The sequence below is a fragment of the Mobula birostris genome, chromosome 13 (genome assembly GCF_030028105.1).
Source record: "Mobula birostris isolate sMobBir1 chromosome 13, sMobBir1.hap1, whole genome shotgun sequence".
Lineage (NCBI taxonomy): Eukaryota > Metazoa > Chordata > Chondrichthyes > Myliobatiformes > Myliobatidae > Mobula > Mobula birostris.
Window position 1 is genome coordinate 101782219 of NC_092382.1, and position 22916 is coordinate 101805134.

The 22916-nt window shown below is 50.3% G+C and overlaps 1 protein-coding gene across 1 annotated transcript in view; it reads right to left on the reverse strand.

Annotated features, from left to right (window-relative positions):
- Positions 1–1294: 1294 nt before the first annotated feature.
- The window catches only part of LOC140208128 (uncharacterized), a 34482-nt gene continuing 12860 nt past the window's right edge, over positions 1295–22916 (reverse strand). Inside the window, exons 3-8 of the mRNA XM_072276611.1 lie at positions 22048–22119; positions 20836–20955; positions 10481–10594; positions 4061–4203; positions 3307–3371; positions 1295–2273 (exon numbers count right to left, since the gene is read on the reverse strand). Coding sequence (XP_072132712.1) covers positions 2084–2273; positions 3307–3371; positions 4061–4203; positions 10481–10594; positions 20836–20955; positions 22048–22119 — 704 coding nt within the window. The 3' untranslated portion in view covers positions 1295–2083. The remainder of the gene's footprint in view (positions 2274–3306; positions 3372–4060; positions 4204–10480; positions 10595–20835; positions 20956–22047; positions 22120–22916) is intronic.

Below are 22916 nucleotides of genomic sequence, written 5' to 3' on the forward strand. Positions count from 1 at the left end.
AATTATTCCGGGATTGAAACGCTTAACAAATCAGAAACGCTTGATGGCTGTATCTCAGAATAATGATGGGGCGGTGGAGATGGGGGGTTGTTGCTGTTGTTGAAACCGAACGACCGTATAAAGGCTTCGATAAAGTAGATGTGGAGGGAAGTTTCCGTATGGTGGGAGAGTCTAAGGCCAGTGGGTTAACATGGAATAGAGGGCCGTTATTTTAGAATGGAGTTTTGGAGCAATTTCCTTTGCCTGAGTTGGGTGCATCGATAGAATTTGTTGCCACAACCGGCCGCGAAGGTTAAGGCATGAAATTTATGGCAGAGTTTGAGGGATTCTTGATTAGTCAGGTCATAAATGGATGCAGGGAGACAGCAGGAGATCGGGGCTGAGAGGGAAATGGACCGACCATGATGAAATGGCGGAGACAGACCCAACGGGCCAAATATCTTAATTCTGCCTATCCGTCCTATGATCGCATTTCACGTTCCTGAGTTGCTGTGTGTCAGCATCTCGAAGGATCTACACTGGGCATGCAAACACGGAGAAATTATTTTTATCGGCATGGATTCAAGATTCGAAATCTCTATTTCCGGGTGTGTGGTTAGCTGTCACTTTCCCCTGAAGGCTCTCACTGCCAAATTTTGCCTGTCAGTCGTTAAAGGGCTCGAGCTGTAGGGGATCCGTTTCTAGTAATACAGATTGTGATTTCATTTTTGGATCTCCTCACTGTCGGATTGTTTATTTCAAGTCTGAGTCTGAGTGCATTCCAGACAATGCTCTACACCTGTTCACCACCACCCATATCTCTCTCGTTTCAGAAGGTGTTGCAAAGTCAGGAGTCTGAGAAGATTTGCCCTTTCATTGAAGACTAGGAAATGTCTACAGATGAACGTTGGGAGCATGCTGACTTGGAGCATCGCCGCCTGGAGTGGAGGTTGCAAGGGGCAGGGTCACAGGAGGCTGCAGAGGGATGTAGATCACCCGGCGTCAAAGGCCCCGCCTTCCCCAGCATCGAGGACATCTTCATCAGTGAGGCCCCTCACCCCGGGACAAATTCCCTGCTCAAAACTACCATGGGGAAAGAGGTACAGAAGCCTGAACACTCAGCGATTCAGAAACGCCTTCTTCCCCTCCACTACCACATTATTGAACTCCTGTGCACCAACATCGACATTTTAAGGTTTTTATTATCTTTGTTTTTTTGTAATTCACATTAATTTTACATCTTTTCGCTGTACCGATGCTGCGAAAGAACGCATTCCAGGCTGCATAAGTATCAGATAATAAAACAAATAGCGATTGCGTTGGAAAACATCCGATACGTGTGGAGAGGACACCCGGCAGGCTGGTCTTCACCAGTCAGGGCACTGACTACAGGAGTCGGGAGATGACGTTGCAGTGCGAGAACACGTCTGCAAAGCCGCTGTGCTTTATGGAAAATGCCATTGAACTGGATAGCGTGTACAGGAAGTTCTGCGGGGATATTGCCAGAACTCGAGGGACTGAGTTGTGGAGAGAGTGAGGGGAGGCTGGGACTTTATTCCCTGGAGCGTATTTGTAAATTTACAGAGTTCCCATAAACACAAGACGGGCACAGACAGAGGGAATAGGCATAGTCTTTTACCCAGGGTTGGGTTATCGAGAACCGGACAGCACAGGATTGCGCTGAGAGTGGGTGGAAAGGAGAACGAGAGAGAGAGATAAGGGAGACGGATGGTTCACAGAGAACGGGGAGGGAAGTCAGAGAGAGCGGTAGAGAGGCGTCAGAACGGGGGATAGAGTTGAAAGTTGTGGACAGAGCGAGCAGAGGAAGAGTGGGCGGAGAAAGAGCGAAGAAATAAGAGGAGGTGAAGGGGTAGAGAGAAAGTTAGATGGAGCGGGAAAAAAGCGGGTAGGAGGAAATGGCGAGAAAGAAGGTGATACACAGAGAGAGAGGTTTGTCGGTGTGTGGTGGGGAGAATATGGTTGCGACAAGAGGAGGGGATGGAGTAGGAAGGAGGGGCAGAGAGCGTTGGGAGGAAAATTGAAAGGATCCAGGAGTGAGAGAGAAGGAGAGAGAAGGAGGAAAAACTGGGGTTAGGCATTTGATTCATGTCGTCTCCACTGGCTGTTGACATAGATTCTGGATCCTTTCAGGAATCTCCGGGAGCAAAGGTGCTGACTTCTCGCAGATGAAACGCCGATCACGATTGCAAGGGTAACTCCCTGGGTACGAATGGCAGTCTTTGCAGTCCGACGTTACAGAAGACACCTTGTACAGGATAGCCAAGGCGACATTCCTGTCCAAGAGGGTTAAACATTTAAACAGAGACAAAACAGCTCCAGCAGAGAACCCGAGCCGAGACCATCCACAAGCTAATCCCATAACATCGCTCTCTCCTAACAGCCTGTGTCAGTCCGCAAACTCATCCCACTCATCCACTCTCTCCCCACAGCCCCGCGCCAGTACCCAGACAGATACCACGGTCCCAATGTCTCCCGACAATCCTGTGTCATCCCCTCAATAATCGTACTGACTCAATGTCACCCCACAGCCCCGTGTATTCGCAAAGGAACTCACAGAACCGCCTCCAAACCACAGTCCTCTCTCAGTCCCCTACGAATCGAACAGGGCCACCCTCTCCCCTCAGATCTGTTTCAGTCCCGGAACAAATACCACTGTCCCACCGTTTCACCACAGACTTTTGGCTGTCCCAAAATGAATAGCACTGGTCAACACTCTTCCCTCAACCCTATGTCGTCCCAGATGAATCCCGTTGACCCTCCCTCGACCCAGAGCTTTGTGTCTGTCTGCGAACATATCGCACTGCACCGCGCTCTCACCATCGCCTCTGGTCCGCCTCCAGAATTATACAGTTGGCACCCTCTCTCCCCATCCGTGCGTCCGTTCACAAGCTAATCCCATGAACACACTCTGTGCCAACCGCTCTGTATCGGTCTCCAAACTAATCCACTTGTCCTACTCTTGCCCCCCAGATCTATGTCATTCACCAAACTAATCCCGCTGTTGCTCCCTCTCCTTACAACCCAGCGACTATCTCCAAAATAATCCCACTTCACCGCGCTCTCCACCCCGACATGCGTCAGTAACAAAATAATCTACGTGTACTGATCTCTCCTGCCTCCTCGCAGTATCGGTAATTATTCCACTGCCCTGTCTTTCCCCGACAAACACGCAGGCCCGAAAAAGTTCCCTTTGTACCACACTCTTCCGAAAACCTAGTGTAGTCTAATCGTAAACTAATCCCATTTTCTCCCGTCAGGGCAATGTCGACGCCCAACTCTCACCCCACAGATCAGTTCAAATCTCACCAGTTCTCGCATTTTCCAATCCAATATGAACGGTCTCCGTCCACAAGTTTGCGGGAGACAAAGTTCTGAGAAATTAAAATTATTTGATTTACGCCAAAAATAGAAAACTGTTGACGGAGCTTCTTTCAGTTTATTAACAACCGGAATTGTGATGGGACGGTGCGGAGAGACCTTCACTCGGTTTCTGACCGCGGGAGTGTGTGATGGGATGGAGTGGAGAGTGCTTTATTCTGAGTCTGATCCCGGGAGTGTGTGATAGGGTGGTGAGGAGGGAGCTTCACTCTGTGTATGACCCCTGGAGTGTGTGATGGCATACTGTGAAGGAGACTTAATAGTGTGTCTGGTACCGGGAGTATGTGTGGAGGGAGATTCACTCTGTGTCTGACCCCGGGAGTGTGTGATTGGACAGTGTGGAGGGAGATTCGCTTTGTGTCTGACCCCGGGAGTGTGTGATGGGACGGTGCAGAGGGAGATTCACTCTGTGTCTGACCCCGGGAGTGTGTGATGGGACGGTGTGGAGAGAGATTCACTCTGTGTCTGACCCCGGGAGTGTGTGATGGGACGGTGCAGAGGGAGATTCACTCTATGTCTAACCCCGGGAATGTTTGACGGGACAGTGAGGAGGGAGATTCACTCTGGTCTGACTCCAGGAATGTGTGCTGGGAGTGTATTGTGAGTTTTCACTCTATCTGACCTCGGTGGTGTGTGTTGATTCCTGTGTTACTGCGGGATCTTCTCGTGGCGTGACACATACCGTTTCATCCCTTGAATTGATTTCGAGAAGCCTTGAATCACTGTTTGAGCATTCTTGCATCGCTCTTAAGGAAGATGTGTCAACCGTGGAGACATAATAACACCGGTCTTTATTTCTGATCCAGTCCTTGGAACACGGTTGCTCTGGAAATCAGGAATACGGAACAATGAATCTCCCTCTACACCTTCCTCTGGCAGACACACGCCCGGCGTGAGGCACACAATGAAGATCCCTCCACGCTCTCGCATCGCACACACCATGGACCAGACATATCGTCTCTCTCTCTCTCTCTCTCTCTCTCTCTCTCTCTCTCTCTCTCTCTCTCTCTCTCTCTCTCTCTCTCTCTCTACCTCTCTTTCTCTCTATCTCTCTCTCTCTCTCTGTGATGAGGAGCGGGCAAGGGCGATGTCGTTTTACCTCTGCTACTCGTTAGAAATTGGCAAATTTCAGCCTTCGATTCAAGAGTCGAGCTCAACTCATAGTCCTGCTGTTGATATTGCAACTGTGTTCTCTTCATCTCCCTGTACTGTTCCTAAAGTAGCTGTTCTTTTATGTCGGAGATGATATGAGACTGACGAATCTGTGATACTGAGAGAGATGGCCAAGGATTTTCAGCATTTACAGTGACATGTGAGACAGCAGTACTTTACTGGGCGGGTCGCGGAAAGAGGTATGTCAGTGTCATGGTGTGGTGGTGTGGGGTTCATACTGAGGAGCGTGTAGGCGTCACGGTGACGAGTGCTATGTTACAATGAGGATGTGATGGTTTCGTGTCCCAGTGGTGGGTTTGTATGTCACGGCACTGATCGTGTATGTGCCACGGTAAGGGGCCTGTTAGTATCAGGAATGAGGGGCCTATCGGTGTCACAGTCCAGAGCGCGCTGCCACCGTGAGGTGTGAGTTTGTGTCAGTATCACGGTGATGCTTGTTTCCGTGTCACAGTGAGGGTCATGTCGGTGTTGCGGTGAGGGCACAAGCAACAAGGACAGATGAGCAGCAGTGGCTGGGATTTCTGCGAAAACTGAGCGAAGTGCAAGACAGATATATTCCAAATAAGAAGACATTATCGTATAGAAGAAAGACACTACCATGGCTGACAAGTGAAGTCAGAGCCGAAGTAAAAGCAAAAGAGAGGGCACAGAAGGACGCCAAAGCTAGTGGGAACGTGGAGGACTTCCGAGTTTTTTTAAAATCTTGCAGAAGGAAACTAAGAAGGTCATAAGGAAGGAAAAGATGAATTATGAAAAGCAGCTTGTGACCAATATCAAAGAAGATACTAACAGTTTTTTTTTTTTTGAGTATATCAACGGTAAAAGGGAGCCGAGGGTAGATATGGGCCCAATAGAGAATAATGCTGGAAATATTTTAATGAGAAGGAGCATTGGAACTGAATGCGTATTTTGCATCAGTTTTCACAGTGCAATGGGTCTGCAGTATACGGGACATTCAAGAGTGTCAAGGAAATGAAATTTGTGCAGTGACAATTACGGCAGAGAAGATGCTCAGGAAGCTTAATGGTCTGAGGGTGCAAAAATCTCCTGGACCTGATGGAGTGCACCCTCGGGTTGTGAAGGAAGTAGCTGGAGAGGTTGCGGACACATTGCCGATTATCTTTCAAGAATCGATAGATTCTGGCATTGCACCGGCTGACTGGAAAATTGCAGACGTTATTCCGCTCTTTAAGAAGAGTGGCAGGCAGAAAAAAAGGAAACTTTAGGTCTGTGAGCCTGGCAACTTTGATTTGGAAGTTGGTGGAATCGGTTGATCGGAGTGGGACTGCAGAGTACCTGGAGGCACAGGAGAAGAGAGGCCAACGCCAGCGTGTTTTCCTCAAAGGAATATCCTGCCTAACAAACCTAGTGCAATTCTTTGAGGAAATTACAAGGACGGTACATAAAGGAGATGCAGTACACATGGTGTACTTGGATTTTCAGAAGGCCTTTGACAAGATGCCGCTCATGAGGCTGCCTATAAAAATAAGAGACGATGAAAATAAGAGGCTCAGAGATTAAGGAAGCAAAGGCTTTACTCTTTGGAGAGAAGGAGGATGAGAGGAGATATGATAGATCTGTACAAGATAATAAGAGGAATAGATAGAGTGGATAGCCAGTGCCTCTTCCCCAGGGCACCACTGCTCAATACAAGAGGACACAGCTTTAAGGTGAGGGCTGGGAAGTTCAAGGGGGATATTAGAGGAAGTTTTTTGTACTCAGAGAGTGGTTGGTGGTGGAATGCACTGCCTGAGTCAGTGGTGGAGGCAGATACACTAGTGAAGTTTAAGAGACTACTAGACAGGTATATGGAGGAACCTAAGGTGGGGGCTTATATGGGAGGCAGGGTTTGAGGGTCGGCACAACATTGTGGGCCGAAGGGCCTGCACTGTGCTGTACTATTCTATGTTCTATGTTCTCTGGAATTACAGGGAGGTTATTAGCATGGCTCGGGCATTGGCAGGTTAGCAAAAAAAAAAAAAAAAATGGGCATAAATGAATTAATTTCTGGCTGGCTCCCGGTTACCCGTGGAGTTTACACCCGTCGGTGTTGGGACCGCTGATTTATACGACGGATTCATTGATTTGGACAACGGTATTGATTGATTAGTGCCTAAACCTGCCGATGATACAAGAGCGGGTAGTGTTGAGGAGGCAGAGAGCCTGCAAAGAGACTTAGATAGTTTCGGGGAATGGGCAAAGAAACGTTTAATGAAATACAATGACAGAAAGTGTATGATCATGTATTTTGGTAGCAGAAATAAGCAGGCAGACTATTATTTAGGTTCGCAGGGAATTCAAAATGCAGAAATGCGAAGGGACTTTGGTGTCCTTGTGCAAATATCAAACAGATGAACATCCAGGTTGAGTTGATGTTGAGAACGGGAATGCAATGTGGACATTCATTCCTAGAGTTACAGAGGTATGGAAACCCGGTTTCGCTCCCCCTACAAAGCCTCGTCACACATTGCCTGGATGAGACACAGAGTGAATCTTTCTCCCCATGGCCTCATCCCACATTCCAGCGGTCAGACCTGGAGTGACGATCACTGCACACCGTACCGTCACGCTTTTCCGGGGTCAGATACTGGGTGTGTTTCCTTCCACACTGTCTCATCACACACTCCCGGGGTCAGACACCGCGTGAAGCTCCCTCCACAGCGCCCCTGACATACTCCCGGGGTCAGAGAACAGAATATAGATCCCTCCACAAAGTCCAATCACACACAGCCTTGGTCAGACGCACTGTCAATCACTCTCTCCGCGACCCCATCAAACAGTCCAGCGGTCAGACACGGAAAGAAACTCCCTCAGCACACACGACAAATGTCAGAGGGAGAGTAATTCTCCCTCTACGTCTTCTCATCACATCACCGAGGAAAGTGTCAGACACCCCCTGGTGAGTCACAGATTGAAGCTCTCTCTGAGCAGCCCATACCATGCCGGGCACACTCACGGGGTCAGACTCCCTCCACAACATCCAATCACCCAATCCGGTGTCAGAAAGAGTGAGTGGCCCTCTGCGCTATCCCATCACACATTCCTGGATTCAGACACAGAGATTAACTGCCTCTCCACGGTCCCATCACACATTCCCGGATTCAGACACAGAGTGAGGCTCCATCCACACAATCCCATCAGACACTCACTGATTCAGACACTGAACGAAGCTCCCACTGCACCGTCCCCTCACTCACTCCCGGAAGTCAGAGACAGACTGAAGCCACACCGTCCCATCAGACACTCCCGGGGTCAGATACAGAGTGAAGCCTTCTCTGCAGAATTCCGTCACATCCTCCTAGATTTTACAAAGTGAAAATCACTCTACATGGTACCATAACAGACTTCAGGGATCAGGCATGTGGTGAAGCTCTCTGGGTGCTGTCCCACTGTCAGATACAGAGTGAAGCTGGATCCATCCAGTCCCATCAGAGATTCCCTGATTCAGACATAGAGTGAAGCTGTGATGTTACGTCTCAAATTCCCGTCATCTGTCACAATGAATCCACCTCCACAGCGCCGCATCACCCTCTCCTGGGTTTCGTGATAGAGTTAAACTTCCACCAGGCTTCACCATCACACACTCAGCCTGTCAAACACAGAGTGAATCTCCCTCCATCCCACCTCTTCACACGCTCCCGATGTCAAGCACAGAGTGAGCTTCCTCTCTCTATGCCTGCCCTGTGATGAGGAGCGGGTTAAAGAGGGGGATGATGCCTCACCTCTTTTGCTGCTCATTAGATCACAGATCTGAGCCTTGATTTCGTTGACAGATCTGTCTTTCCTTTCCGTCTCAGTACAGTTTCGGTCAGAGGTGATCATAGACTGACGAATCTGTGATACTGGGAAGGATGGTGAAGGATGTGTATCGTTTACAGTGACACGTGAGTCAGCGTCATGCTACCGAACGGGTCACAGAGAGTGTTGTGTGATTGTCACGGTGAATGGTGTCACAGTGAACGATGTGCTGGTGGCACAGTGTGAGACGTCTGCGCAAACATGAGGAGCGTGTCTGTCTCAAGCTGAGGGATATATCAATGACCTGGTGAAGGTTTTGTTGTTGATACAATGGGGTCTGTGTCAGCATCGTGGTGATGATTGATTCCCTGTCTGATAGCGGGCCGTGTTCTACATTCTGAGAAGGACGTGTCGGTGTCACTGTGATAGGAGTTTCTGTGCCCTGGCGAGAAGTGTGCCGGGTTACAATGAAGTGTATCTCCACGTCACGGCGAAGGAAATGTCAGAGTGCGGGAAATTTTAGAATGACGGTTCTGGCGATGTCGCAGTGAGTGGAGTATCTGTATATTGTGTGGGTGTTGGTCTCATTGAGCGGTGCGTGTCTGTGTCATCGTGAGAAGCATGTCATGGCCACGCTGTGTGTGACTGTCTCAGGCTGACGCGTGTGTGTGTCGGTGTCGTGGAGAGTACTATGTCTGTGTCATTGTGAATTTAGGTGGCGGTATCACGGTAAGGGGTTTGCCTGTGTCAGGGTGCAGTGTGGGTAGTTGCCTCAGTGAGCAGTGTATCAGTGTTATGTTGAGGGGCAATGCTGTCTCGGTAAGGGTTGTTACAGTGACATGTGAGTCTTTGTCACGACGCGGAGCTGGGCGGTTCGCTTTGAGGAGCCTGTCGGTGTCACAGTGCGTGGTGTCTTAGTGTCACGGTAAAGGGCATGTCGGTGTCACAGTCAGCTGTGTTTGGAGTCCCCTTAGCCAGGTTCTCTGGGAGAGATCCGGCTGGGAAATCGCAGATATCTTCGATTCAAAGGTTGAGGTTAACTCATGGACTGGTAGTCGACATTGGCGTTGGTTCCTGTTCATCTCCTGATATTCTTCCCTGAGGAGTTTGTAGTTTCGGTCGGAGCTGATCTGAGATGGTGAGCTATGTTTGGCGTTTACACTGTGTCAGCGTCAATCTACTGATCGGGTCACGGAGAGTGCTGTGTCAGTGACACGGTGAGGATGTCACAGCGAGGGGTGTGTTGGTGGCACCGTGAGGGGCGTCGGAGCCACCGTGAGGTACGTGTCTGGGACACGCTGAGGGGTATATCACGGTACCAGCGTGGTTTTTGTTGGTGTCACGATGGGGGCTACGTCAGTATCGCGGTGATAGTTGATTCCCTGTCACAGCGAGTCGCTCTTTCAGTGAGGGACGTGTAATTGTCACTGTGACAGGCGTTTCTGGGTCCGAATGAGAGGTGTACCCGGTCACATCGCGGTGTATCTCTGTGTCACGGTGAGAGATATGTCGAGGTCACAGTGGCAGACTTGTCGGTGTTGCAGTGAGACGAGCGTCTGTGTCGTAGTGTGCGGTGTATTGGTGTTTAAGAGGGAAAATGTCGTTGTCACGGTGAGGGGTGTGTCTGTGTAACGGGGAAGGGTCTGTTGTGGTCACAGTGGATGTGTCAGTGTCATAGTAAGTTTAATGTTGTTGTCACGGTGAGGACTGAGTGGGTGACACACTGAGGGGCTTTTCGGTGTGATGGCGGGGGTTGAGTCTTTGTGACGGTGACTGTTATGTCGGTGTTTTGGTGGAGCGGCCGCCATGATAAGAGGTGAGTCGGCTTCAAAGTGATGGTCGTGTCTGTGTCACAGTGACGGATGTGTTCACGTCACAGTGTGTGACGTGTCGGTGCCAAGGCGAGGGGCGTGTCAGTGTTACAGTGAATCGTTATTACATTATGTTGTGTGTTGGTATCACGTTGCGGGATATATCGGTACCATGTTGAGGGATGTGTTGGTGGGGGTTGTGTCGGTGTCACGGTGAGGGGTGAGTCGTGGTCATGCTGAGAGACCCGTCAGTCCCACAGTGAGGAATGTGTTGACATCACCGTAAAGGGTGTTTCTGGTATATGTTGAGAATGTGTCGCTATTACAGTCGCCATTTTTATTCTCTACGGTTTAGTCGTTCCGACCGTTGTTCAACTCACCATGAAACCACCAGCAGATCCCTGTGATAACGAGGGCCGTTGTTAAAACGCAGATTAGCCATATTCTTGAGTCTGATCTGTCTCTTCTTGCGGGTCGTTCACTGCCCATGTGGTCTGAGGAAAAATCGTTCCTTGACATTGTCAATCCATCATCATATTCCCTGACCTACCCCACCTCTGCTCTTCCCACCTTCTGAGTTCAAATCACTCTCTTTCGCTCATGCACAGCAGTGAGCGTAAATCACAGGCAGGCTTTTTCCAAGGAGATTAGGTGGGACTTCCACCAGAGGTCACAGGTTAAGGTCAGAGTTCGCTGGTCTATTATGTAGCCCGAAGAACATGGTCATACATTTCTTATTCCTTATTTCCACCCATAATGCCTCACTTCGACGACCTCCTTTGTCTGTCCTGACTGCGCAGTTCGGTGATATTTTCTCTCCCTCGTACCGTCACCCCTCCTCCTTTAATTCCTTACGCCTTTTGACGTCTGAAAATGAGGAACCCCGAAACATTGTGCTGTCTGGCTTGCTCCTCCTGCCACCAAGTTTCAATAATGGCTACCATATCAAACGGCCAAGTGCTGATTCATGCCCTGAGCTCACCTGCCTTTATGTAAAACTTCCAACACTGAAAGATAAGCACTACGGGACACTTTCCACATCTTGCTCGACCATGTGATGCCTGCCATTTTCTGACGTCTCTGGAATATCCGTCTCCACATGGAGTCCGCTATCTGCTCTGCAGCTCTGTGTCCTATCTCCCAGCAGCTCGAGTTTAACAAACTCTGTCCAAAAACCCTCATGCTCAGTACTGGCAAACCACCCCGCTCGGATATGAGCTCTCCTCCAGATTGGGTCTAGACTGACTCATGACCCGCGTGCTAAACTGTATGGTCTTCCTATGTCCGCTCCGAGCTTCGCCGCTCCACTTGCCGCTGCCTTATATTTGTTTGCAATTGTAATGAATCCCGTCCCGTGATTGTTTGCTGTTCAAACGCCGGATCTTCCGCAAAGTACTGTTTTTAATGCACACTCCCATAAAGTTTAAGTTCCAACTTTCTCGTTCCCTATCTCTGACTGGAGTCTGATTAAACGCCAAACTATCGCCTGACACTCTGCCGGTGTGAAAAAAAGGGCGAAGCTCCCATCTTCCCTGATTCTCACCGCTCATTAATACCCAGCACTTCGGCATTCAGTAATCCCGAATTATGTGTGTCTCCCGGGGATTGTGAATGTGTGGATGCCGATGGAAGCGGGGATAAGAGGAGGCCAGAGAGAGGGCGTTAAGATTCCAGCCTTTGGTGCAAGTTTTATCTGTCCAAACGACCGGCCTGTGCATTCAGAGCTGTGGAGACAATCAGAACCGACAGATTAATAACCAGTGGAATGGGCCAGTTGTGAGTTCCAACATGTTGAGGTCTCTCGGAAATGGAGTTTGTCACGGACACGGGGAGGAGCGTAATGGAGTCCGGGCGTGACGGAGACATGGAGGTGTGCAGAGCAGGACGTGTGTCATTGAGTTCGGAAGTGTTTTTGAGGGGATGGGGGTAATGGAGACGGTGAGGCGTGTGTCAGTGTTACAATGCAGGACGTGTCGGTGTATCATTGTCACGATGAAGAATGTGTCGTGTCACGGCGGTGAGTGTGTCAGTGTCACAAAAGCCGGTTTTTGTGCCCCGTCGAGAGCGGTGCGCCCTGTCCCATTCACAGTGTGTGTATCCCAGCCTTGTACACTAAAGTCCATCTCTCCTTCAACACTTCCCTCAATTCACAGTGTAGGCTGTTCCCTTTAACACCGACTTTAAACAGAGCTTGGGCTCAAAATTACCAAGTACATCTTTGGCAGAACAGAGCTTGGCCAAATCTACACTTTCCAGATCCTTTCTGATCGAACGTAAAATTGGCCTTGCTCCAATTTACAATCTAAACCGATGGTCAGTCCCGTACTTTTCCATACTTACGTTAAGACAAATGGCTTTACGATCAAGAGATACAAAGTGTCCACTTGCCTTGTCTCATTGCGTAGTAGGAGATCAAGTATTGCTCTCTCTCCTTGGGCTTTCTACGTACTGATTAAGGAAACTCCCCTGAATGTTTTTGACAAACTCGCTCCCACTGGTACATTTGAAATCTACGGCCCACAGTCAATACGTGTAAAGCTAAAATCACCTGTTATCGCAACGTAATGTTTCCTGCAACAGTCTGCGATCTCTCTACAGGTTTGTCACCCCGCCTCCAATAATTCCTTCCTCTTTTGACGTCTAAAAATAGGGCAACCCAAAATATCGTGCTCTCGGCTTGATGTTCCTGCAGCCAAGTCTCAATAATGGCAAAAATATTATATTTCAATGTGCTGATTCATGCCCTGAGTTCATCCGCCTTTACTTAAATCGTCCAGCATTGAAATGTACGCAGGTCAGGACATCAGTCACAACATGCTCCACAGATTGGTTCCAGCCTTTGTCTGAGGTCTTTGCAACATCTGTCTCCACAACGATAACGCTATCTGCTGGGAACTCTGAATCCCTTCTCCGTCCAACTAGAGCTTAAAAACTCTCCTCAAAACCCTCAAGTACAGTACCGGCAAACATTCCCGCTGGGACGGATTGTGGTCTTGTCCGTTAGTTTCATAACTGAATCCCTGAGCTCACTTTTTACAACCAACTTCCTGTCCATACCGATGTCGCTAATACCGATATGGAGACGGACTTCCGGCTACTCACTCACTCACTTCAGAATCATACAGAAGGAACAGTGCGCAGAGGGAAGAGGAAGCAAGGGGAGGAGAGTCGAGGCCACAGAAAGGGTGTTCAGATTGCAGCCTTTGGGCATGAACGTCTCAGTTAACATTTTCTTCTTCACGATCTCTGATTGGAGTCAGTTTAAACGCCGAAATACTCAGACCTACGACTGTGAGTCAGAGACAGAGCGAGGCTCCCTCCAGATAATCCCATCACACTCTCCTTCCACACCATACCATAACACACTCCCGGGGTCAGACAGAGAGTGAATCTCCCTGCGCAACGTCCCATCACACACTCCTGGGGTCAGGCACAGAGTGAATCTCCCTCCACACCGTCCCATCACACACTCCCGGGGTCAGACACAGAGTGAATCTCCCTCCGCACCGTCCCATCACACACTCCCGGGGTCAGACACAGAGTGAATGTCCCTCCGCACCGTCCCATCACACACTCCCGGGGTCAGACACAGAGTGAATCTCCCTCCGCGCTGTCCCATCACACACTCCCGGAGTCAGACACAGAGTGAATCTCCCTCCACACCGTCCCATCACACACTCCCGGGGTCAGACACAGAATGAATCTCCCTCCGCGCCGTCCCATCACACACTCCCGGGGTCAGGCACGGGTTGAATCTCCCTCCGCACCGTCCCATCACACACTCCCGGGGTCAGACACAGAGTGAATCTCCCTCCGCACAGTCCCATCACACACTCCAGGGGTCAGACACAGAGTGAATCTCCCTCCGCACCGTACCATCACACACTCCCAGGGTCAGACACAGAGTGAATCTCCCTCCACACGGTCCCATCACACACTCCCGGGGTCAGACACGGAGTGAATCTCCCTCCACACCGTCCCATCACACACTCCCAGGGTCAGACACAAAGTGAATCTCCCTCCACACCGTCCTTAACACACTCCCGGGATCAGACACAGAGTGAATCTGCCTTCACACCGTCCCATCACACACTCCCGGGGTCAGACACAGAGTGAATCTCCCTCCGCGCCGTCCCATCACACAGTCCCGGGGTCAGACACACAGAGTGAATCTCCCTCCGCACCGTCCCATCACACACTCCCGGGGTCAGACACAGAGTGAATCTCCCTCCACACCGTCCCATCACACACTTCCAGGGTCAGACACGTGAGGTACCTACCGCACCATCATGTGGTGCAGAGGCACTCCACCGGCCTGTGCATGCAGAGTTGTGGAGGGGCTCAGAACCTGGTAACAGATATGCGGTGGAAGGGGAGGTGTAGCGCCAGACGTGAACTCTCCCTCATACTCCCCACAGTTGCCTGTGAACACAGAGTGCGGCAGCGACGGAGTTGGGGCTGTCTCTAGTGGATACAGCGGGTCACAGAGACGGGGTGTGCAGTAGGGCAAGTCAGGGATGACGGAGACGGGAAAGTGGGCAAGAGAGGGTGTGGGTGACGGAGACGGGGAAGTGTGCAAGACAAGGTGTGGGTGACGAGACGGGGTAGTTTAGTTTGCCAAGGAGGGAGTGGTGTCGGAGACAATAGTGATGTTCCAGAGGGAGTGCATAACGGAGACGGGGATCAGAGCAGGAGAGTAAGAGGGTGTCGGAGACGTGGAGAGTTTTGCAAACTGAGGGACTTATACATACGGGGAGTAGTGTTCCCGTGCTACGGTGATTCGTGTATCGCTCTGCCGGTATCTTTGAGTGGTGGGTTCCTGTTACGGTGCAGGCCATGTCGGTGTGTCGGTGTCCCGATCATGAGCGTGATCGTTTCACGCCGCGGGTTCTGTCGGTGCCACCGAAGCACTGTGAAGAGTCTTTGAGTGCCTGTCACGGTGAGTGTTGTTTGTCTCGTTCACAGCCTGTGCGCTCTTTGCTGTTTTTCCCCTGTGTTTGTCAACTTATCGTCAAATTCCTTGATCTCCCAAACCCCCTGCTCTTCCCATAGAGTGCGCTGGTAACCCCAGGGAATTTCTCAGGTAAGGACATTTTCGAGACAGCCTTCTGGGCCGGAAGGCGTGAATTGTGCTGCAAGTTTTCTATGTTTCTAACTATGTGTTCAATTCTCTATCTGCTGTTTCTTCAGAACAGAGAACGTAGATCACAGAAGAGATCAGACCCTTCGGCTCATAAAATCGTGATATCCCAATGAAACTAAATCCGTTCTGCCGACACAACGTCTGTCTCCCTCAATTCCCTGCACACTCACGTGCCTGTAAATAGCCTCTTAAACGCCTTTATGAACCTCCCTCCACCACCAGCGCTGGCAGCACGTTCCAATCACAACCCACTCTCTGTGACCATGCAGGGAAGGGAGGATTGAAGGAGAAGGAATATGGAAGTTGGAAGGACCTAGAAATAGAAGAATGGAGAGAGAAAAGAATGGAAGAAGGGGAAGAGTGAGGGATGACGAGTGAAGAAGGAGGGAAGGGCGGGCGGATATGTTGTCACAGATGCAGAGACTTTATTGTCCGAGAGACTTGCAACGAACACCAGCCCTCCCTCCCCTTAACCCCAACCTCCAGGTGATTCCTGGTTTGAGCGTCAGTGCTCCCGTTGCTCTGCTTATCGCCGGGTCTTCAGACCTTCAGTGCTCCAGAAACCACGGCGCGGGGACAAACCCGCAACACCCACCGAAGTAAGCGAGCCCCCTCCCTCCGAGAAGACGTTACAGCAATAGATTGACATTTTTAGACTGTGCAGTACTTATCAAAGGAAACAGGCATTCAGATATGGAAGTTTACAGGAAACTAGCGCACGCTGATCTGTATCTGAGGTTTGACTCTCCTCACCCATTGAAACATAAGCCTGGGGTTATCATTATTTCAGAGAAGTTTTGCAAGCGTTCAAATACACTAATTGACCCACCATATAGACAAAAAAAAATCGGTAAAGTATTCCCTCCGTCGTCTGCAAACTATTGGGAAGGATTGTTAAGGATAGAATCTTCGAGCATTTGGAGCAGTATCGTCTACTCAAGGATAGTCAACATGGCTTTTGAAGGGAAGGTCGTGCCTCACGAGCCATATTGAGTTTTTTGAAGAGGTAACAATTATATATTGATGAGGGTAGGGCGGTAGATGTGGTCTACATGGATTTTAGCAAGGCATTTGAAAAGGTCCCTCACGAGAGACTCATCCAGAAAGTCATGAGGCATGGGATCATGGAACCGAAGCTGTTTTGATAAGATATTGGCTTAAAGGAAGGAAGCAGAGGGTAGTAGTGGAAGGATAGTTTTCTGCCTGGAGGTAGGTGACTAGTGGAGTTCCGCAAGGATCTCACCTGGGACCCCTGACTTCTGTGATTTTGGAAACTGACCTGGATGAAGAGGCGGAAAGATAGGTGTGTAAGTTTACGAATGACACGAAAATCGGAGGAGTTGCGGATGGAGCTGAAGGTTGTCGAAGGTTACAGGAGGATATATACAGGATGCAGAGTTGGGCAGAAAAGTTGCAGATAGAGTTCAATCCGGATAAGTGTGGGCTGATGCATTTTGGAAGGACAAACCAGAAGGCTGAGTACAGGGTTAATGGTCGGTTACTTAAGAGTGTCGATGACGGAGGGATCTTGGGGTTCAAATCCATACATCCCTCAAGCTAGATTGACAAGTTGATAGGATATTACGAAGGCCTATGGGATGCTAGGCTTCATTAATAGGGGGACTGAGTTCAAGAGTAGAAAGGTCATGTCTCAACCCTACAAATCTCTGGTGAGACCACACTTAGAGTATTGTGTTCAGTTCTGGTCACCTCATTATAGGAAGGATGTGGAAGCTATGGAGACGGTGCAGAGGAGATTCACCAGGATGTTGCCGGGATTGGAAAACAAGTCTTATGAGGCAAGGCTGGCAGGGCTGGGACTTTTCTTTTTGAGGCGTTGAAGGATGAGAGGGGACTTGATAGAGGTCTACAAGATTATGAGAGGCATAGATATAGTGAATAGCCAGTACCTGTTTCCCAGGGCACGAACAACAAACACCAGAGGACATATGTACAAGGTTAAGCGAGGGAAGTTTAGGGGAGACATCAAGAGTTCATTTTTTGCATCTAGTGTTGTGGGTGCCTGGAATGACTTGCCAGGAATGGCGTTGGAAGCTAATGCATTAGGGGTGTTTAAGAGCCGCATGGACAGGCACATGGATGAAGAAAAATGGAGAGTTACAGGGTAGTGTGAGTTTAGTACGTTTTTTAGTGATATAGGGGTCGGCACAAGTGAAGTGGTCTATTTTGATAGGTCAAATATGATGGCAGAATATAGTATAAATGGTAACATTTTTGACAGTGTGGAGGTTCTTGAGGGATCTTGGGCACCGAGTGCATAGGACGCTCAAAGCAGCTGTGCAGGTTGACTCTGTGGTTAAGAAGGCGTACAGTGCATTGCCTTTCATCAACCGTGGGATTGAATTTAGGAGCCGAGAGGTAATGCTACAGTTATATAGGACCCTGGTCAGACCCCACTTGGTGTACTGTGCTCAGTTCTGATCGCCTCACGACAGGAACGATGTAGAAACCATAGAAAGGGTGCAGAGGAGATTTAACAGGATGGTGCCTGGACTGGGGATAATGCCTTATGAGAATAGGTTGAGTGAACTCAGCCTTTTCTCATTGGAGAGACGGAGGATGAAAGGCGACCTGGCAGAGGTATGTAAGCTTATAAAAGGCATTGGTGGTGTGGATAGTCAGAGGCTTTTAGCCAGCTATGAAATGGCTAGCAGGAGAGGGCACAGTTTTAAGGTGCTTGGAAGTAGTTGCAAAGGAGATGTCAGGTGAATGTTTTTTTTTTACGCCGAGAGTGGTGAGTGCGTGGAATGGGCTGCCGGCGGCGGTGATGGAGGCGGATAAGATAGGGTCTTTATGAGACTGCTGGATAGGTACATGGAGCTTAGAAAAATAGAGGGCTGTGGGTAACACGAGGTAATTTGTAATGTTAGTACATGTTCGGCACAACATTGTGGCCCGAAGGCCTGTGCCGTGCTAAGGTTGTCTATGATGTTTCAGCACTGCTTAGGGTCTTCGCTGTGATAGTCTGTCATTTCTTTCATTTGACCGACCAAGGTGTACCATTTTATGTTTGTCCGGGATACACTCCAACTGCCCGGTCTCTAAACCATATCTGTAACTGATCTACGTCCCACTGAATTCTTTGTCAGTCTCCTCCGCTCTCCACAGAACCACCTCTAGCCGTATCATATGCAAACCTACTAACCCACGCATCTGCAATTTCATCTGGATCACGTATATACATTTAAGGGCCAAGTGGTAATGTTGCAGCTATACAGGATCCTGGGCAGACCCCACGTTCAGTACTGTGCTCAGTTCCGTTCGCCTCACTATAGGAAGAACGTGGAAACCATAGAAAGGATACAGAGCAGATTAACAAGGATGTTGCTTGGATTGGGGAGCATGCCTTCTGTGAATAGACTGAGTGAACTCGGTCTTTTCTCCTTGGAGCTACGGAGGATGAGAGGTGACCTGAGATATGTGTACAAGACAATGAGAGGCATTGATCTTGTGGATAGTCAGAGGCTTTTTCCCAGGGCTGAAATGGCTAGCACGAGAGAGCATGGTTCTAAGGTGCTTGGAAGTAGGTACAGAAGAGATGTCAGGGGTAAGGTTATTTTTTGTTTTTTTATGCAGAGATTCGTGAGTGGAATGGCCAGCCGGCGGTAGTGGTGGAGGCGGAAAAGATAGGGTCTTTTAAGAGACTCCTGGATGGCTACGTGCAGCTTCGAAAAAATAGAGTGCTATGGGTAAAGCCAAGGTATTTCTAAGGTAGGGGCATTTTCAGTACAGCTTTGTGGGCCGAAGGACCTGTATTCCGCAGTAGGTATTCTATGTTTCTATGTACATCAGGCACAGGAGAGGTACTAGATACATCCGTATACACAGATCACTTCATTGTCGTAGAACAAAGCAAATCAATAAAACAACGCAGAATGACGTGTCACAGTTACAGGGAGAGTGCAGTGCAGGCAAACTAGGTAGATCGTGAGGTCAGGTGTCCATCTGATTGTCCTAGGGGGCCGTTCGATAGTCCGATATCAAGGGGGTAGAAGCCGTCCTTGAAACTGGTGGGACGAGCTTGCGTATCTTCCCCCACGATGGGAGACTGTCCGTGTTGGGTGGGTGTCTATGATTATGCAGCAAGCTACCAGGAGCTGTAAACAGAGTCCACGGAGGGAACATGGCAGATACCTATCTTTCGAGAGAGGCAGCAGGACGGCTGATGAGGGCAGTGTACTAGACGTGATGTATTGGGACTTCAATGAGCTATTGTTGGGCTGCTGTGCATAATAGTGCGGAAACCAGGGAGATTAGACTGACCGAGTTGATTGCGGGTGACCTGTTTGTCCTGATTGGTAGATAAAATGTACACTGACTTGGACAAGTACAGTCACAAGATCCCTGATATTAGATCACTCTGGGAGATGGAAGAGAGGAAGCCCGGAAGTGACGGAGAACAAATGGACCGGTGAGAGAGGGAGGAGGGGTGAGATAGGGAGAGTGGAAGGTGAAGGAGGGAGAGAGATACCAGATGGCCTGAAACCCAGGGGGTGTTGTCGGGCTAATGTGATCGGGAAGGACTGATCAGGCACCGACAGTGGATGTCATCTACCTAGACTTTAACAACGTCTCAGATGATACACTACTGTGGAGGATGATGGTACAGGGGTCGGGAGGTCACGATGCAGTTGTACGGTGACGCCGCACTTGTTCAGTGCTGGTCGCCAGGATATCGGAAAGGCCAAAGAGCTGGAAGGCTTACGAGGATGTTGGACTCGGGGGTGTGAGGCATGGAGAGAGGTCGGGCAGATCGGGGCTTAATTCCTTGGAGCGCAGGGGTGACCTTGCACAGGTGTATAAAACCACGAAGGGCGCAGGCAGGGTGAATGTGCACAGACCTTCCTTACTTCCGGGGTATGGGGAACCAGAAGGTATAGAATTGAGGTGAGAGTCGATGGCGAGGAGGGAAAAGATGTGTAAACGGTGGGGGGTGGGGGTGGTGGTGCTAGAGAGAACGAAGAAGGCGAAAGAGAGGCGAGAGATAGGGAGGGGAGGAAATAGGGGAGGAGAGAGTGGAAGGAGGGAGTGGGGAGAGTGGAGGGACGGCGAAGAGTGGAGAGATGGGGAGAAAGAAGGGCAGAGATGGGGCAAGGTTTGTAGGAGTGTGGTGAGGGAGAATCGGGAAGCGAGCAAAAGAGGAGAATGGGGTAGGGGAGGGGCAGAGAGGGTGGGTGGGTAATGTGAGGGTGGAGGAAAGAGAGGGAGGAGAACAAGGATTTTGCCGGACTCGAGGAGCTGATTGATGGAGGGAGGTCGGGCAGGTTAGGTCTTTAATTCTTGGAGCGTCGGGGTGACCATACAAACCCGTATAAAACCACGAGCTGTGAATGCGTACAGTTACTTTCTCTAGACTTGGAGCATCGAGGACCAGAGAGCACAGGTCTAAGGTGAGAGGGGAAAGGGATGTAATTGGGGAGCCGAGTGACAACTTTTTGTGACCCACATGGTGCTCAGTCTATGTCACGACCTGACAGAGGAAGTGGTCGAAGCAGATGCATTGGAAACTTGGTCCCTTGGGTGTATAACACAAGACCCCTCCAAAATGACGTCATTTCTGCGAACTCTGACCTGTTTTATCAGTGGTTGGCAGCCCGCCGGGTCCCGAGGTAATGGGAGGATCCTCGTCCTCATCGATGCGGTGTTCCTCTTTCCGAAAGTTCAGCTCTGAGTAGGTGGAGTTCAGACCAGCTGGGAGAGAGAGTCGGACAGGCAAATGAGGAAGAGAGTAAGAGCGGTAGAGAATGGGGGAGGGAGTCGGGGAGAGAGAGAAGACAGAATGGGTGATGGAAGAGAGAGAGAGGGATAAGTGAGGGGGAGAGACGGGGTGAGACAGCGAGAGAGATAGAAAGTGAGGGAGAAGGGGAATGAGAGAGGACAGAGATTTGGAGACAGAGAGAAGGCGAAAACGATGGACAGAGAGGGGAGAGAGCGATGTGGGCAATGGGCAGGGAAAAGCGTGAGAAAGAATGGGGAAAGAGAACGGGTAGAGAAAGGGGAGAGAGTGGGAAAAGGGCAGACGGGGAGATTGTGTCGGAAACCGCGGACTGAGAGGTTTAAGAGGAATGAAAAGGGAGACGGAGGGAGGGTAGAAGACAGAACAGGAGAATTTCAGAGAGAGGGGAAAGAGCGGAGGGGAGTGCGTCGGGGAGCGGGAGAGGGGTGTGGGTAGAGAGGAGGAGAAGGCGTGGAGGGGAGATGAGCGGCAAAGTTAGGGAGAGAGGGAGGTGGGAAGAACGGGAGGGGTGGATGGGGTGCGGATGAAAGTGAGCAGAGAGAGAGGGAAAGAGTGCCGGGGGAGACCGAGAGTGGGACAGACGATGACTGTGACAGAGGAGAGACGAGACAGAGAGGGGGCAATGAGAAAGGGCGAAGAGACGGGACAGTAGAAGACATTAGGGGAAATACTGTGAGGCGGGACAGGGGAAGGGGGAGAGAGGAGACTGGGTGAGAGAAGGGGTAACAGGGTAAAGAGAGTGGGGTTAGTAAAGGGAGAGAGTGGTTAAGGTTTTATACGGCGTTCCCTCCTCACCGTCTGTCCACCGTCCTCCATCCTCACCACCCCGACACGGCGCTAACTCATCTCCAGTACCCCTGCCCACTGCGCAACACTCCGCACCGACCATCAAAGAGTGTTCCCCCCTCATCACATCTCTCACGCGTTCCCTCTGTCGTATTACAAGACACGGAATCATTAGGATCAACTGTGCGCTTGTCCTGAGATGTCTCGACAGGATTGGAGACATCAGCTAAACAGGGTGCACCAACAAAGATAAAACTGACCTCGATCAGTTCGGACCCGGGGACGAGAGCCGGTCTTGAAATTAATGTCCGCATACGATACATGAGGTTCAACTGCGGACAGAATAGCGAGAATCAGACACTGAGTGATGCTCCCTCCACACCGTCCCATCAAACCCTCCCGGGGTCAGACACTGAGTGAATCTCCCTCCACACCGCCCAATCACACACTCCCGGGGTCAGACACATAGTGAATCTCCCTCCACACCGTCCCATCACACACTCCCGGGGTCAGAAACATAGTGAATCTCCCTCCACACCGTCCCATCACACACTCCCGGGGTCTGACACAAAGTGAATCTCCCTCCACACCGTCCCGTCACACACTCCCGGGGTCTGACACAGAGTGATGCTCCCTCTACACCGTCCCATCACACACTCCCGGGGTCTGACACAGAGTGAATCTCCCTCCACACCGCCCTATCACACACTCCCGGGGTCAGACACAGAGTGAGCCTCCATCCACACTCTCGCATTACAGACCCCGTGGTCATACACAGTGAAATCCCTAAACACCATGGCTTTACGGATTCTCGAGGTCACATACAGAGTGAAACTCCCTCCACAATGTCCGACCACACACTCCCGCAGTCAGACACAGAGTAAAACTCCCTCCACACCTTCTCATCACGCTCTCACGGGATTAGACACGGACTGACGCTCCCTCCACACCGTCCCATCACAAACTCCCAGGGACAGACACAGTGTGAAGCACCTTCAACACTGTCCAATCACACACTCTAGGGGTCAGCCACCCAGTGGAGCTCACTCCAGGCATACCATCACACACTCCCCCCGACAAACACAGAGGAAAGCTACCTCGACACCGTCCCACCACACACTCCCGAGGT